This window comes from Sorex araneus, chromosome 9 (genome assembly GCF_027595985.1).
Source record: "Sorex araneus isolate mSorAra2 chromosome 9, mSorAra2.pri, whole genome shotgun sequence".
Classification (NCBI taxonomy): domain Eukaryota; kingdom Metazoa; phylum Chordata; class Mammalia; order Eulipotyphla; family Soricidae; genus Sorex; species Sorex araneus.
In genome coordinates, this window is record NC_073310.1 from 4,770,728 (window position 1) to 4,784,394 (window position 13,667).

General features: G+C 51.5%; 1 protein-coding gene across 1 annotated transcript in view; it reads right to left on the reverse strand.

Annotated features, from left to right (window-relative positions):
• The window catches only part of NAA25 (N-alpha-acetyltransferase 25, NatB auxiliary subunit), a 44,713-nt gene that overhangs the window by 18,223 nt on the left and 12,823 nt on the right, over positions 1 to 13,667 (reverse strand). The window contains exons 8-15 of the mRNA XM_055147222.1: positions 12,844 to 12,955; positions 11,717 to 11,806; positions 10,202 to 10,371; positions 8,735 to 8,847; positions 5,642 to 5,849; positions 4,822 to 4,911; positions 2,348 to 2,528; positions 1,459 to 1,558 (exon numbers count right to left, since the gene is read on the reverse strand). Coding sequence (XP_055003197.1) covers positions 1,459 to 1,558; positions 2,348 to 2,528; positions 4,822 to 4,911; positions 5,642 to 5,849; positions 8,735 to 8,847; positions 10,202 to 10,371; positions 11,717 to 11,806; positions 12,844 to 12,955 — 1,064 coding nt within the window. The remainder of the gene's footprint in view (positions 1 to 1,458; positions 1,559 to 2,347; positions 2,529 to 4,821; positions 4,912 to 5,641; positions 5,850 to 8,734; positions 8,848 to 10,201; positions 10,372 to 11,716; positions 11,807 to 12,843; positions 12,956 to 13,667) is intronic.

Sequence of the window (13,667 nt, forward strand, 5' to 3'; positions counted from 1 at the left end):
CAGCCCAGCCCGCACAGGAGAGAGCTGGGGGCAAGGAGACGGAGCACGGGGCGCAGAGCCCAGGCAACTCCTGCTCAAAAACCAAAACCTAAAAACAAGCCGTTTAAACAGACAAGCCACAACGTCCCGGGATTCCCGGTCTGGCTGGAACGATCCTGAGTATCTGCCAGGAGGAAACCACCTTCCCGGCCGGGATCCTTCGCTGCAAACAAGGCTGTGAGCAGACATCTGGGGGCCACCTTCAGGGTCTGAGTGGCACAAGAGAAGCAGGCGGGCAGGGGCCGGCAGGGAAATGCAACTATCCACGTTAATTTCCTCGACTGACTAGAAACTTCATTTAACTGACAGATAAAGAAGTCTGTGGTAAAAAATAGGGTGCAAATCCTCTCCTTTCAAATGGCACAAAGAAGCTCGGTATTCACTGCTCCTCTGAAAAAGAAAAAGCCGGTGACATGTTTCTTGAGATGTCTGTCAACTGGCCAATTTTATAATCTGAGGAAAACGTGTGTGCACACATTAGCTGCTGGCAAAGAGAACGACAACTGATAAACAACAGAAATGCACGAAGAGCGCAGAGAGCAGCCGCTGTCACAGGATTTTAATTGGCTTCTCACACAGCTAGAAACTCTACAGACCATCGCTCAGTCTCTGAAAAGACTTGGGGCTGGAGATACACAGTACAGCGGACCCAGGTTCGATTCCCGGCACCCCCTATGTTCCCCCATGCATCGTGCATGGCCAGGCGTGACTCCCGAGTGCAGAGCCAGGAGCAACCTGAGCATCGCTGGGTGTGGCCCCAGCACCCACCCGCCCCCCCAAAGAGAGAGAGAGAGAGAGAGAGAGAGAGAGAGAGAGAAACAAGAGTCAAAGATCTCGCCAAGGGCTGACCCCGGGCTCCATCCTTGCTCTGCCTGGTCCCCGAGCACCACCCACAAAGAGCAAGGGTGAGAGACTCGAGTCAAAGACCCAAGAGGCATCGAGACAGTCTGATGGTTAACTGCACCTCTGCACGGCTGTTAAACACGCTCACTCTAACCACCACCAGAGACCCCGGGCCTCGACTGGACAGGCGGGAGCGAGCCCACTCCAGCACTGCGCCTCTCCGGCACCGCCCAAGCACCACCAGGTGTGGCCCCAAAGCCCCAAACTAAAAACAAAACAAAAAAAACCCCACCCTGGCCAGTCGGTAACAGCCCAAGGACGCCTCTAACACAGCACAGTGCCCTGCCCCCGAGCAGTGACACTGGGAAGATGCTCTCCAAGAGGTGCTCTTTAAGCAACCAAAAAACATGTTAGAAAGGGTCCTTCCTTCATGGCCGGGGAGATGGTTGTACAGGCCGGAGCCCTGATCTAACCCCAGCACCACAGGGTCCCCAAGCATTGCTGGGAACAGCCCCCTGCACACCAGCAGCTGTGGCCCCAAAGCAAAACCGAAATCAATCATTTTTCCGTACTTACATCTTTCTGGTTGGAGTGGAAAAACCTGAGTGCGAAGTTACAGGACTGGGATGCAGCAGCATACTGGCCGAGGGACTCAGCGTAGCGGGTCAGAAGGTACCTGGCGGGAAGAAAGGTGGGAAAACAGACACACTTCAAATACGAGAGCAAAGAAATGGCCAGCCAAAACAGGAAAGCAAGAAGCATTCTGCCAAAGAATGGCCACTCTCATTGAAAAAAGAAAAAAGTAAAGCTAATTCAATTTCATGGAAGACAAAGTTCTCTATCCTTCTTAAGTGCTGCTAATTAATGGAACACGAGTTCTGAGACTAGCAGAGGAGAAAACACAACTGCCTGAGGAAGGAAGTCTGGGGGCCCGAGAGATGGGGAGACAGAGCCAGAGTCAGCCCTGAGCACCTCCGGTGTGGCCCAGAAACCAAAGCCGGGACACACGAAGATGTCTGGGACTGAGAAGAAAAGTCTGTCATCAACCTTAACCTCGAGGTTCAAATGAACGTGAGCCAAGAAAAAGGATTCAAAGTATAGAGCTGTTTAGCATGTCTCTGAAAACTTTTAGCATTTCTAAACTGTGCAAATTTTAGAAATGCCACAAAATGATAGGACTTATGAAATACCTTAACATTCCACTCAACAAGTTACTTATTTATTTACTTTTTTTTTTTTGGCTTTTTAGGTCACCAGGAAATGCTCAGGGGTTCCTCCTGGCTCTGCACTCAGGAATTACTCCTGGCAGTCTTTGGGGGACCCTACTGGATGCCGGGGATCGAACTCGGGTTGGCTGTGTGCGAGACAAATGCCCTCCCCGCTGTCCTATCACTCCAGCCCTCAACAGATTGCTGTTGAATGTGAAAACGCCTCTCGGGCCCTGAGGGCACCCCTCGGTACCCACCCGATGGTGTCGTGCTGGATGTGTTTGGCGTCCAGGCTGGAGTAGAGATCCACCACGGGCTCGAAAGCCCCCAGCATGCAGTAGATCCGGACAAGCAGCAGTTTGAACTGAGCATTGGAGGGGCTATGCGCCAGTCCCTCTTCCAGCAAATTCAGGGCCTGCCACACGGCCGTCTCATCGCCTGCAACCGAAAGATGAGCACAGCGTCTGAACAGGTTTCTCAGAAGCAAAACCAGATTACTGACACCATCACCTCCCTGCACACCGGGGAGCTTAGGGAAGGGAAACTTATCTGATACAAAACAGGGACTTCCGGAACAAGAGCACCTCCGTATCAGCCCTGCCGACGGACTGTCCAGTTGCCAGGTCTCCCAAAGGGAAAGCCTCGGACCCCCTAGTGACACTCAGAACGGGCCCAGCAAACTTCCCAGGACAGGCTTTCTCTAGCACCCTCTGGAGTTAGGACATCGCCCTTCCGTATGAAATTCTAGTAACAGGGTGACAAAAAGGACAGCTGGAAGGGAACTTCCTCTTTCAGGGGCTGTGGAGATGGTGCAAGAGCTGAGGTGCTTGCCTGGCATGCCGGTGACCCTGGCTGACCCCCAGCTCAGCATACGGTCCCTCGAGCATTGCCAGGAGCCACTCCTGAGCAGTCCGGAGCTCCCAAGTGTAGCTTGGTGTGGCCCAAAAGTCCCCCAAAGCACAGGGGAAAAAACCAATTTGTTCAAGAATAACCATGCTGAAATAATAAAACCTTTTCTGGCCTACCAAAATTCAGCAGGTAACACATATCAATCAACAAAACACCGGGCAAGGGATGGAATTCAGGAGCAGAGCATGTGCCTGCACGCCGGAGAGCCAGAACTCGATTCCCGGGGCTGCCGCAAGAGGGCAGCAGGGAGGGCACGAGCCCTGCACGCAGCGGGTTCAATCCCCAGCATCCCACGTGGTCCCCTGAGCACCACCGGAGTATTCCTGAGTGCAGAGGAAACCCTGAGCACCAGCAGGTGTGGCTCCTAAACCAAACAAGAGCAAAACCCAGAAACTAAAACTATCCTCTGTACTAAAAACAGATAATTAAACAAGTTATATTAACACTCACACATGGAAACCTTATGCACCTCTTGACATTAATGCAGTTTTTATTAACAAGAGAAAATTCTCATGAAATAGTGCTCAGGAAACTGGAGAGAGGTTTCTTGATTTTTTCAATTTTTATTTTTTGTTTTGGGGTCACACCCAGCATGCTCAGGGGTTACTCCTGGCTCTGCACTCAGGAATCAATCAATCTCCTCGCAGTGCCCAGGAGACCATCGGGGATGCAGGGAATCAAACCCAAGTTAGCCGCATGCAAGGCAAACGCCCTTCCCACTGTGCCATCTCTGGGCCGGAGGGACAGTGCAGTGGGTAAGGAACTCGCCCTGCACGTGACTAAGGCAGGTCAGATCCCTGGCACCACATATGGCCTCGCAAAGGCCATAACCCTAACCCTAACCCCACCAGGAATGACCCCTGAGCACAGAGCCAGGAGTAGGCCCTGAGCATCACCAAAACCCAAAACCCAAAACCAGTAAAAACACAAAGAATTCCACTAGTGTGAGAAACTTGTCTCCATCTATAAAATAGACAAGTAAAAAACATTTGAGGGCCTTTTGGAAGCTGGAAAGGTATGATCTACACCAATTTTTATGATCTACCTCTACAGTCAGGGAAAGTGTCTAAAATTTCCATGCTCTGACTTTTAAATTTTACTACTACAAGCTTTTCGCCTTTCAATCTTTCTCTCATGTTTGTGTGCAGTACACCATTTTATTACATAATTATTTCAATTTTAAAAATCATTCTTTCCCCTCTCCCTTCCCTCCTGAGGCTCCTGCAGTGAGCAGGCGAGTCCTGGCGGCAGAGCTCGGACACCTCGCCGTGGCCTTCAGTGTCACTTGGGAGCCTGGCGCGGGCCAGTGTGCTGTGCCCGGACCGAGCAGACCCGCCTGGGCGGGGCAATTCGGCCTGTTGACTGTAACATTATAACAGGCAGCCCACAGTCAGGACTCATTACCCAGGACTCTGGAGAAACAAGTGTCAGTGGTTTAGGACTGCCGTAAGATTTCAGGGAGGTAACGGGAGACTTGGGCTTTTCTACAAGAATCCTGGAGAAAAAGGAGAGAGAGAGAGAGAAGGAAGGAAAGTGCCTGCCATAGAGACAAGCGGAGGTGTGTGTGTGTGGGGGGTGTAAGTGGGAGGGGGGAAATGGAGAACCTGTAAGGGGGAAATGGACATTGGTGGAGGAACGGGTGTTGGAACACGTAGGACTAAAACCCCACCATGAATAGTTCTGTGACTGTAAATATAAAAAAACAAAAACAAAAAAATACCCTAGAGAAACAAAACTCTAAAGCATAAATCAAGTAATTGGATTGTATGGTCTAAAGATTTATAATTAAGAAGAGAATGAGACTGAAATCACTACCCCTTACCTGTTTCTCTCCATATGTCAATAAGCACATGGACAGCGAGGAGACAGTAATAGTCTGAAAACTGCAATTCAGTTTTCAAACAGGATTTTCCTGAAAAGAGATTTAAAAAAAAAAAAGAAATCACTTTTTAGTGTCTGTTCAATCATGACAAGCCCCAGGAGCTTCTTAAAGCAGGAAAAATGACAGGATGAAGAAAACAGTAAGACGGAATAAAAACCCGGAAAAAAAAAAAACCTGGGCCACGAGTCAAAGATTCAGAGGGTAAGATCACGCATGCGCAGGGAGAGGCCAAGCTTGGGTTTCAGACAGAACAGCAAGGCCGGAACTAAGTGCGACAAATACACACGTTACTGGACACTGTGCTTTCTGGCACTGTGTGTGTGTGTGCACCAGGGATAACACTCAGGGCACCTGAACCAGGGCAGCCCCCTCCCACTCAGCTCGGGCCCCAGCACATCTCTGAGGACCCGGTTAAAGAGACACTGACACCGCCCAGTGACGTGCGTCACACAGAAGTTTCCACTTAGAAATAAGGCTACTCCAAAACTCTATTTCTTTCAGTTTACGATATTCCTGTTCATTAAACAGTCACAGTAAACAGCAAAAGTGACAATTATCACGGACTGCCTGAGAGTCCTGAGAGTTCTCGTGGAAATCCACGGGAGTCTCGATGAGGGGAGAAGGACACAGGTAAGAAGACGGAAAGCAAGGCAACAGGTGGCCCTGAGAAGCCACCCTGGGACGGCTGGACGCATCACAACACGGGATGCTGAGTAGCGGGGCCCTCACCTGTAAGGCTCTGCCCACCGAGTTTGCTCACCGAATTCCAGTCCATGCTGGTACCTTAGCATCAGCTCTCGGACCGTGCTCAGTTTCTGCGTTTTGTCCATCGTGTGGTACAAGCCGAGCAACCTGGTCAGCTGCACCACACACAGATGCTGCTGCAGCGCACGGATGTCAGCGGGCAGCGCCAACTTATCCTCCGTTGGTGTCGACAAAGGAACCACCCCGAGTAACTGATTAATGAACTGCAAAGTGGAAAGAGAGGAGCACCAGACTGAGAACAGAACCAGGCTTCTTTTTGGGGGTGGGGGGAGCGAGGCAGGGAGGGAGGGCACAGGACAGCGCTCAGAGGGGATTCCCGCTCCCTAGCGGGGCTCAGGGGCCCAGATGGGACACCGGGGATGGAACCTGGGTTGGCCACATGCAAGGCCAAACGTACTTAACAAACACTGCAGTGTTGGTCAAGCAAGGCATTATTTTAAAAATACTCATTAGGAGCCAGAGCAACCATAGAACGTAGGGCACTTGCCGTGCATGCAGCCTACCCAGGTTAGCTCTTTGGCACCCCGTATGGTCCCCCAAATACCACAAGAAGTAGTTCCTACGTGTAGAGCCAGGAGTGACCCGAGAGTTGCTGTGTGTGGCCCTCAAAACAAAAGGCAAAATTAAAAATTGCAGATTGAAACCCCTTTACTGTGCCACTTGTTTGTTTTGTTTGGGGCCACACCTCGCAATGCTCCAAGGTTAGTTATTCCAGGCCCGGCGCTCAGGTATCACAGCTGGTGGTGCGCAGGGGGACCATATGGGATGCCGGGGTCTGGCTCGTGCACGGCAAGTGCCCTACCCGCTGTGCCATCATTCCAGGCCCTTAGACCATTTTATATCGACCAAAACGCTAAAACAGAAACAAAAATCCTAACAGCCCACAGTACAGGTGAAACCTCGTGGAACTGGCACCCACGTATTATTATTGGGCACAAAGGTATCAGCAATTCCATACACCTTGCCAAAAAGACAGAAAACTGATGCGTGCAAGGCCTGCACCCCAGTTCCTGCAGGGGGTCCCTCCTAGGACTATGTGACCTCTTCAACTTTAGGCATAAACTTTTGGATACAAACAATTCAATTAAAATTATATGCCACTCATACAGTTTCACATTTGTCTTGATTCTGCCTCAGCCTGTCTAAAATTGCATGCCTTTTTATGATCTGTTTCGTCACAAAGAAACTGCAACTTGGATTAAAACCTAGTTCCTGGGGCCGGAGCGATAGCACAGCGGGTGGGGCGTTTGCCTTGCACGCGGCCGACCCGGGTTCGATCCCCGGCATCCCATATGGTCCCCCAGGCACCGCCAGGAGTAATTCCTGAGTGCAAAGCCAGGAATAACCCCTGAGCATCGCTGGGTGTGACCCAAAAAGCAAAAAAAACCACAAAAAACCTAGTTCCTACTCCAGCTATTCCATTCCCTCTGATCACTGTCTGTAGTGGCTGTTTTTCAAATATTATTACTTGTTTTTTTTTTTTCTCAGTGAACACTGAAAAGCAATCTTAACCGATTCTGTTCAGAGACACATTCATTCTTTTTTTTAGCTTTATACGGTTACACTGCTATGCAGAAAGCTTCTTTGAAAAGTTGAATCATTTACTGTTGAGCTTAAAAACCCACAGCAGGGGCTGGAGCGACAGCACAGCGGGTAGGGCGTGGCTGACCTGCGTTCGATTCCCAGCATCCCATATGGTCCTCCGAGCACCGCCAGGAGTAATACCTGAGTGCAGAGCCAGGAGTAACCCCTGAGCATCACCGGGTGTGACCCACCCCCCCAAAAAAAAACCCACAGCAGGGGGCCGAGGCCATAGTACTGCGGTAGGGCATTTGCCTTGCACACAGCCAACCGGAGTTCAATTCCGACATCCCATAGGGTTCCCCCAAGCACCACCAGGAGTGACTCCTGAGTGCTGAGCCAGTGCAGCGCCGGATGTGATGCAACAAGGGGGGGGAGAACCCACAGTAAGGCAGTAAAAAATACCGTCAGCAGCTGAAGTCAGTGCCTCCAGGTAACCATCCGAGGGCCCTTCCCAGGGGCTCGGCCCTCGGGACAGCAGGCCAGCTTGATCCTTGTTTAGACTGTGCATGAACCGGGACCAACACAGTGCCGAGTGGCAGGTTCTTAGCTACTGTGGTCACCGTCTACCTTAGCGCTGCACTATCTCTCCGGCCCCCTTGAGTATGTTTAGAAATTTCGGTCTGAGAGGGAGCACAGCGGGGAGGGTGTTTGCCTTGCACGTGGCCGACCTGGGTACCAACATTCGAATCCCATACGGTCCTCTGAGGACCACTGGGAGTGATTTCTGAGTGCAGAGCCGGGAGGAAGCCCTGAGCTTTGCCAGGTATGACCCCACACCCGCCCCCCACCTCCATTTTTAAAACATTTATCCATCTTGGCGGGGCCAAGGCTGGAGGAGGAGCGCGGCCTTGCCCATGACGCCCCGCTTCAGTCCCAGCACCAACAGCGCTGTTGGACAGAATCCAGCTGCAGCAGCAAAACCAGAAATATATATATATATTTTTAAATCCAGGGACCAAAAGATAGTTCAGTGGATAAGGTGACTGTCTAGCATGTAGCCAAGCCTGGTTTGATCCTGGCATGACATATGGTCCCCTGAGCATCACCAGGAGTGATCCTTGAGCATAGATATAGGAGTAAGCCCTGAGCACCGTTGTGTGACCCAAACTCCAGCACCCCAAATGTTTTCCAACTGTCCACCAGAGGCTTTATGTCACTGTGGCATAGTGTAAGAAATGTGCAGGGGCTGAAGCGACAGCACAGCGGGGAGGGCATTTGCCTTGCACACAGTTGACCCGGGTTCGATTCCCGGCATCCCATAGGGTCCCCTGAGCACCACCAGGGGTAATTCCTGAGTGCAAACAGGAGTAAGCCCTGAGCATCACCAGGTGTGACCCAGAAAAAAAAAAAAAAGAAGAAAAAGAAGAAACGTGGCAAAGGTCAGAAATCATGCCTTTACTCCAACAGCGCCTGAGCAAGACCCGGATGGACCCCTCCCACACGCGTCAGGGAGCACCCCGGCAACGGTCAACAGCATCCAACAACTCGGAGCAACCAAACTTACCTTTGTACACTGTGTAGCAGGCAGGAGATCGACAAACACCTTGAGATCTGTAAAGCAACAAGGCTTATCTCCAAACTTTTTAAAATACTGGAACATTAATTCTTCTGGATCACCTGGAAGGGGGGAAAATAATCACTCCATTACACGTTTTGTTTCTGGAGGGGGGGGCATAGCCAGTGCTGTCAGGAGTTCCTCCAGCCAGAGCCCAGGGCTCGGGGGACCATATGGGTTGTCGGGGATCGTAGTGGGGTCAGCTGGGTGCCGGCTAAACACCGTACATGCTGTACTACAGCTCCGGCCCCTGCCCACGCTAACTTTTAAGAACAATTCAAGGGGCCGGAGCGATAGCACAGCGGGGAGGGCATTTGCCTTGCACGTGGCCGACCCGGGTTCGATTCCCAGCATCCCATAAGGTCCCCTGAGCACCGCCAGGGGTAATTCCTGAGTGCATGAGCCAGGAGTAACCCCTGTGCATCGCTGGGTGTGACCCAAAAAAAGCCAAATAAAATAAAATAAAATAAAATAAGAACAATTCAATAGCAATGCCAGGAAGATAGCTCCCAGGACTGATTCCCAACTGCATTCGCAGGGCCTGGATCTGCCCCCCAACCCCACCAGCACCACCCCAGCACGCCGGCTATGGCCCAAACATGACCCAACTATTTTTCAGAACAATGAGGGAGAGAAATAAAGAGTTTCTTTGGATTTCATCTCAACACTATGAAACTAAAATATTAAGGAATGTTATTATTCTAAACATAATACAATTCAGATTATAATTTAAAACCAGGAAGCCTGCAGGCCAGAGAAGTCTTGCCTGCAGAAGGCACCAAGGCACCACATCTGGCGGGGGGCGCAAGCGGCCGGACAACCCCGAGCCCCGGCCCAATAACCTGGGCATCTGGACATACTAGAGGGGCTGCGGGGACGCTCGGAACCCGGGAGAAGCCCTGGGCACAGCCCAGTACCGTAGCCCCCTGCTTCCGGCAGGGACGCCGCATCCTACTGCGCTCCCTCCAGCCCCGGAGGTGCTAATCTGAACCCTCGCTGAACGTGTTACCGAGGGCCAATTTTATAAGTGAGCCATTTATCGGTAAATATTTCCAAGTCATAAAAATATCTGCTTCCAGGGGCTGGAGCGATAGCACAGGGGGTAGGGCATTTGCCTTGCATGCGGCCAATATGGCTTCGATTGTCCCATATGGTCCCCTGAGCACCACCAGGAGTTAATTCCTGAGTGCATGAGCCAGGAGTAACCCCTGAGCATTGCCGGGTGTGACCCAAAAAGCAAAAAAAAATCTGCTTCCAGAACAAGACTGATGCAGCCGGTGAGGGGCAGTCGGGCCAGAGCTTGCTGGCCAGACACAGGCACGTCCCTGCCGTGATAGGCCTTGCGAGAAAATACCACACTGTATTCAGGGCTTCCCTGGGTCGCCCCAGTGAGCCCCAGGAGCCCCCGCTTCTTACCCAGCTTGTACTCGTCGTTAAAACCCTGACGCCGTAAGCGTCGAATGAGCTCCAGCTTGGCGAGATGTGGTCCGCGGAGCTGGCGCGAGCTCTTGGACTCCTCTGTGATCCGGTCCTCTATGAACTTCACAGCTTCTTCTGCCGAGTAATGCACCTCTCCCTCCGAGGAGCTGGGTACGCACACATGAAAAGGACAGCATGTGACTCCACTGTCCACTACGAAACCTCAAGTCAGGTGAAACTGATTTCGAGAAACAAGCTGGGGCCGGAGAGAGTGGATGGGGCCCTTCTTCATGCACATGACTGACCTGGGCTCAATCCCCGGCACCCAATGTGATACCTGATCCCCCCCAGGAGTCAGCCCTGAGCATGTAGGGGGTGGCCCAAAAAAACAAAAAGAAACAACCTAGAAATCAAGAACAAGGCTTCTATAATTATAAAACAATGCAAACAGAACTAAGAGAAAGTTCGGAGGGGCCAGAGCGACGGTACCGAGGAAAGGTGTTTGCCTGGCCTTCAGCCAACCAGGTCCAATCCCCAGTCACCCGTATGGATTCCCGAGCACCGGAGGACCAGAAGTAACCCCCGAGCACTGCACGGGGCTCAAAATCAAAACACACAAAAACAAGAAAGCAAGCTAACACGTATGACGCCTCCCCATCTGGAGAGTGAGCAACCACCTCTCCCTCCTGCTCTCTCAAACAAGGAGATGACCCGGAGCGGCAGGGACAGGGACAGCAACAGCGCACCAGGCGGGGCGCCTGCTTGGCCTGATGTAGCCTTCATTTTTTGGGCTCTGGTTTTCTGTTGTTTCTAAGCACACCAACAGTGCTCAGGGCTGACTCCCAGCTCTGTGCTCAGATTCTGGCGGGTCTGGATGCCAGGAACTGAACCCAAACTGGCCGCATGCAAGACAAGCAAAACTGGAGGACGACATTTGACCCCTGGCACTACCCGGTCCCCAGAAGCAACTGCCAAGTAATAAAGCAGGACCAGCTCCGAGTACCTGAGCACCACTGTGTGGAACCCCACACCCTCCCAACCAAAACCAACGCGAACCGTCAGGTCTACTCTGATCCTGTTTTAATGTCAAATAATGCTTATGTTAGTATTATGGATGGGAAAACGTCTGGGTGAAAAGATGCCAAGATAGCTCAGGAGCAATTACATCTCAATAAAAAAGAAAAACTGAAAACCAAAAAACATCAATTCTGAGATACTAACTAGAACCTAACAGTTTCTACACTATACACTTAGGCATTAATAAGAAAATATTTTATAATAAACATGCTTTTACTTAAGAAATTTTGAAATGGAGGAAAAAGCCAGAATATAGCCCAGCAGTAAAGAATTTGCCTGTGTAAGGCCAGGGCTCAATTCCCAGAACCATTAAAAAAGAAAAAAAGTTAAATTAGACTTACAAACAGATTCTGGCATGTCTGTAGCCCGAAACCCTAAGTAGCACTGGGAGTAGCACAGGGAGCACGGGAACGTGCAGGAAAGGGGCCGACTTACTGCTCGCCCGCGGCCGGAGGGGTCCAGGCCTCTTCAATCAGTTGAAAGACAGAATCGAAGTACGTCAGGTAGAACTGCCAGTCATCCGAGCTGGAACCAGACGGAACGGGGCAAACAGGCTTAAACCAGAGCTGGGAGCGTCCCCCTGCCCCCCTCCACCCCCCCGGGAGCAGCAGGCTGGCCGAGCTCCCCTCCACACCGAGTTTACCAGGACTGACCCGCCTCCCCACAGGCTTCCCGCCCAGTGCCGGGGCCACGCTCAGAGGGGGCTGGGAGACAGGACCGTGGGCAGGGCAGGGCAATGGCCAGCCCCATCCGGTCCCCTTAGCAACTTCACTGAGCAAAGCTGGGTGTGGCCCACGCTGGGGGAAAGTCATCCCAGACAGAGAAGGGGACACCAAGAAAACTGTGATTGGAGATCCCGCGCGGGGAGGGAGATGCGTGCTGAAAGTAGACTAGAGACTGAACAGGATGGCCACTCAGTACCCCTATTGCAAACCACAACACCCAAAGGAAAGAGAGATATCAAATTGGAATGCCCCGCCACAGAGGCGGGGTGGGGCGGGGGGATGGGATTGGGGGGTGGGAGGGATACTGGGTTCATTGGTGGTGGAGAATGGACACTGGTGGAGGGATGGGCTCTCAAACATTGCATGAGGGAAAAACAAGCACGAAAATGTGTGAATCTGTAATTACCCTCACTGTGACTCACTAATTAAAAAATAAATTTAAATTTAAAAAAAGCTGGGTGTGGCCCAAACACCAAAAAAAATAAAATAAAAATCAATGAAGAAACTATCTTCCTTCAATAAAATGACATTAGGAAACTAAAACTCTTAACATGGAACTCCCAGACCACCCTCCCTGAAAGGAGGCGGAGGAGACGGACGCAGACCCTGCTGAATTAACAAAAGAAAGACGGACAGTCCTGATCCTAAAGGCATAAAGGACGGGTTTCCTCTTCGCTGAAAGACAAAAGCTCATCGGAACCCTGAAAATCGCCAGAACACACTAGCAAAGGTGACCTGGTGCTCAGAAATCTCCCAAGACAGAGGCAAAGGGAAAAGCAGGACTAGACCTGCCGGAGCCCTGCTGGGACGGCAGCCGCAGCCGCCCCGGCTACTCACTTCTTCAGCAAGAGGCGGCGGGACAGGGCGTTGCACTCGGGCCACCGGCTCAGCTTCTTGTACATGGCCATGCACTTATTCTCCCGGCTCTGGATCTCACTGGTCAGCTTCTCTACGGGAAAGGCGGACACGCTGCTAAGCGGGCTTCGCTCTGCTCACACAGCACAGTGAAGCCCACCCACAAGGAAGGAAACACGGACTTTCTGGGGAAACGACTCCTTCCAGCTGTCTATCTCAGACGTCTTAAACAGATTGTTCCGGCGGCCTTGCAGGTAGCAAACTCTGGTTCAATGCCTGGTACCCCCTGGGTCCCCCGAATCCCACCAGGAGATCCTTGAGTGCAGAACCAGGAGTAAGCCTTGGGCACTGCCAGGCGTGCCCCAGACACCCTCCAAACAGGCAAACAAAAACTGCTGTTACATTTTTTATGTAATTAGATAATTATCAGTTAGTGTCTCAGTTTTACAGGGGCAGCACTGAGGAAGGCATGAGCTTTCCCCAGCACAGCCCGGCGGAACGGTTTAATGACCGCGCCTGAGAGACTGAGGCTCCACTTCTGCATCTAATTACTCCCAAAGGCCATAAAAACTTGTTCAAAGCCAGCTCGTTAAAGCAGTAACTGCGTCTCAGAACTCCTCCTGAGGAGACGAGCAAAGGTTGAGAGCCAAAAACCTCTGTCCTCACTGTGACAATGACAGTTAGAAAGCATCACTCTGGACAAGAACTGAGCGCTGGACAGAGGGAAAGAGACATACACAATACCCTTGCAGTCCTGTACTGCAAACCATAATGCCCACAAGGGAGAGACAGATAGACAGACACAC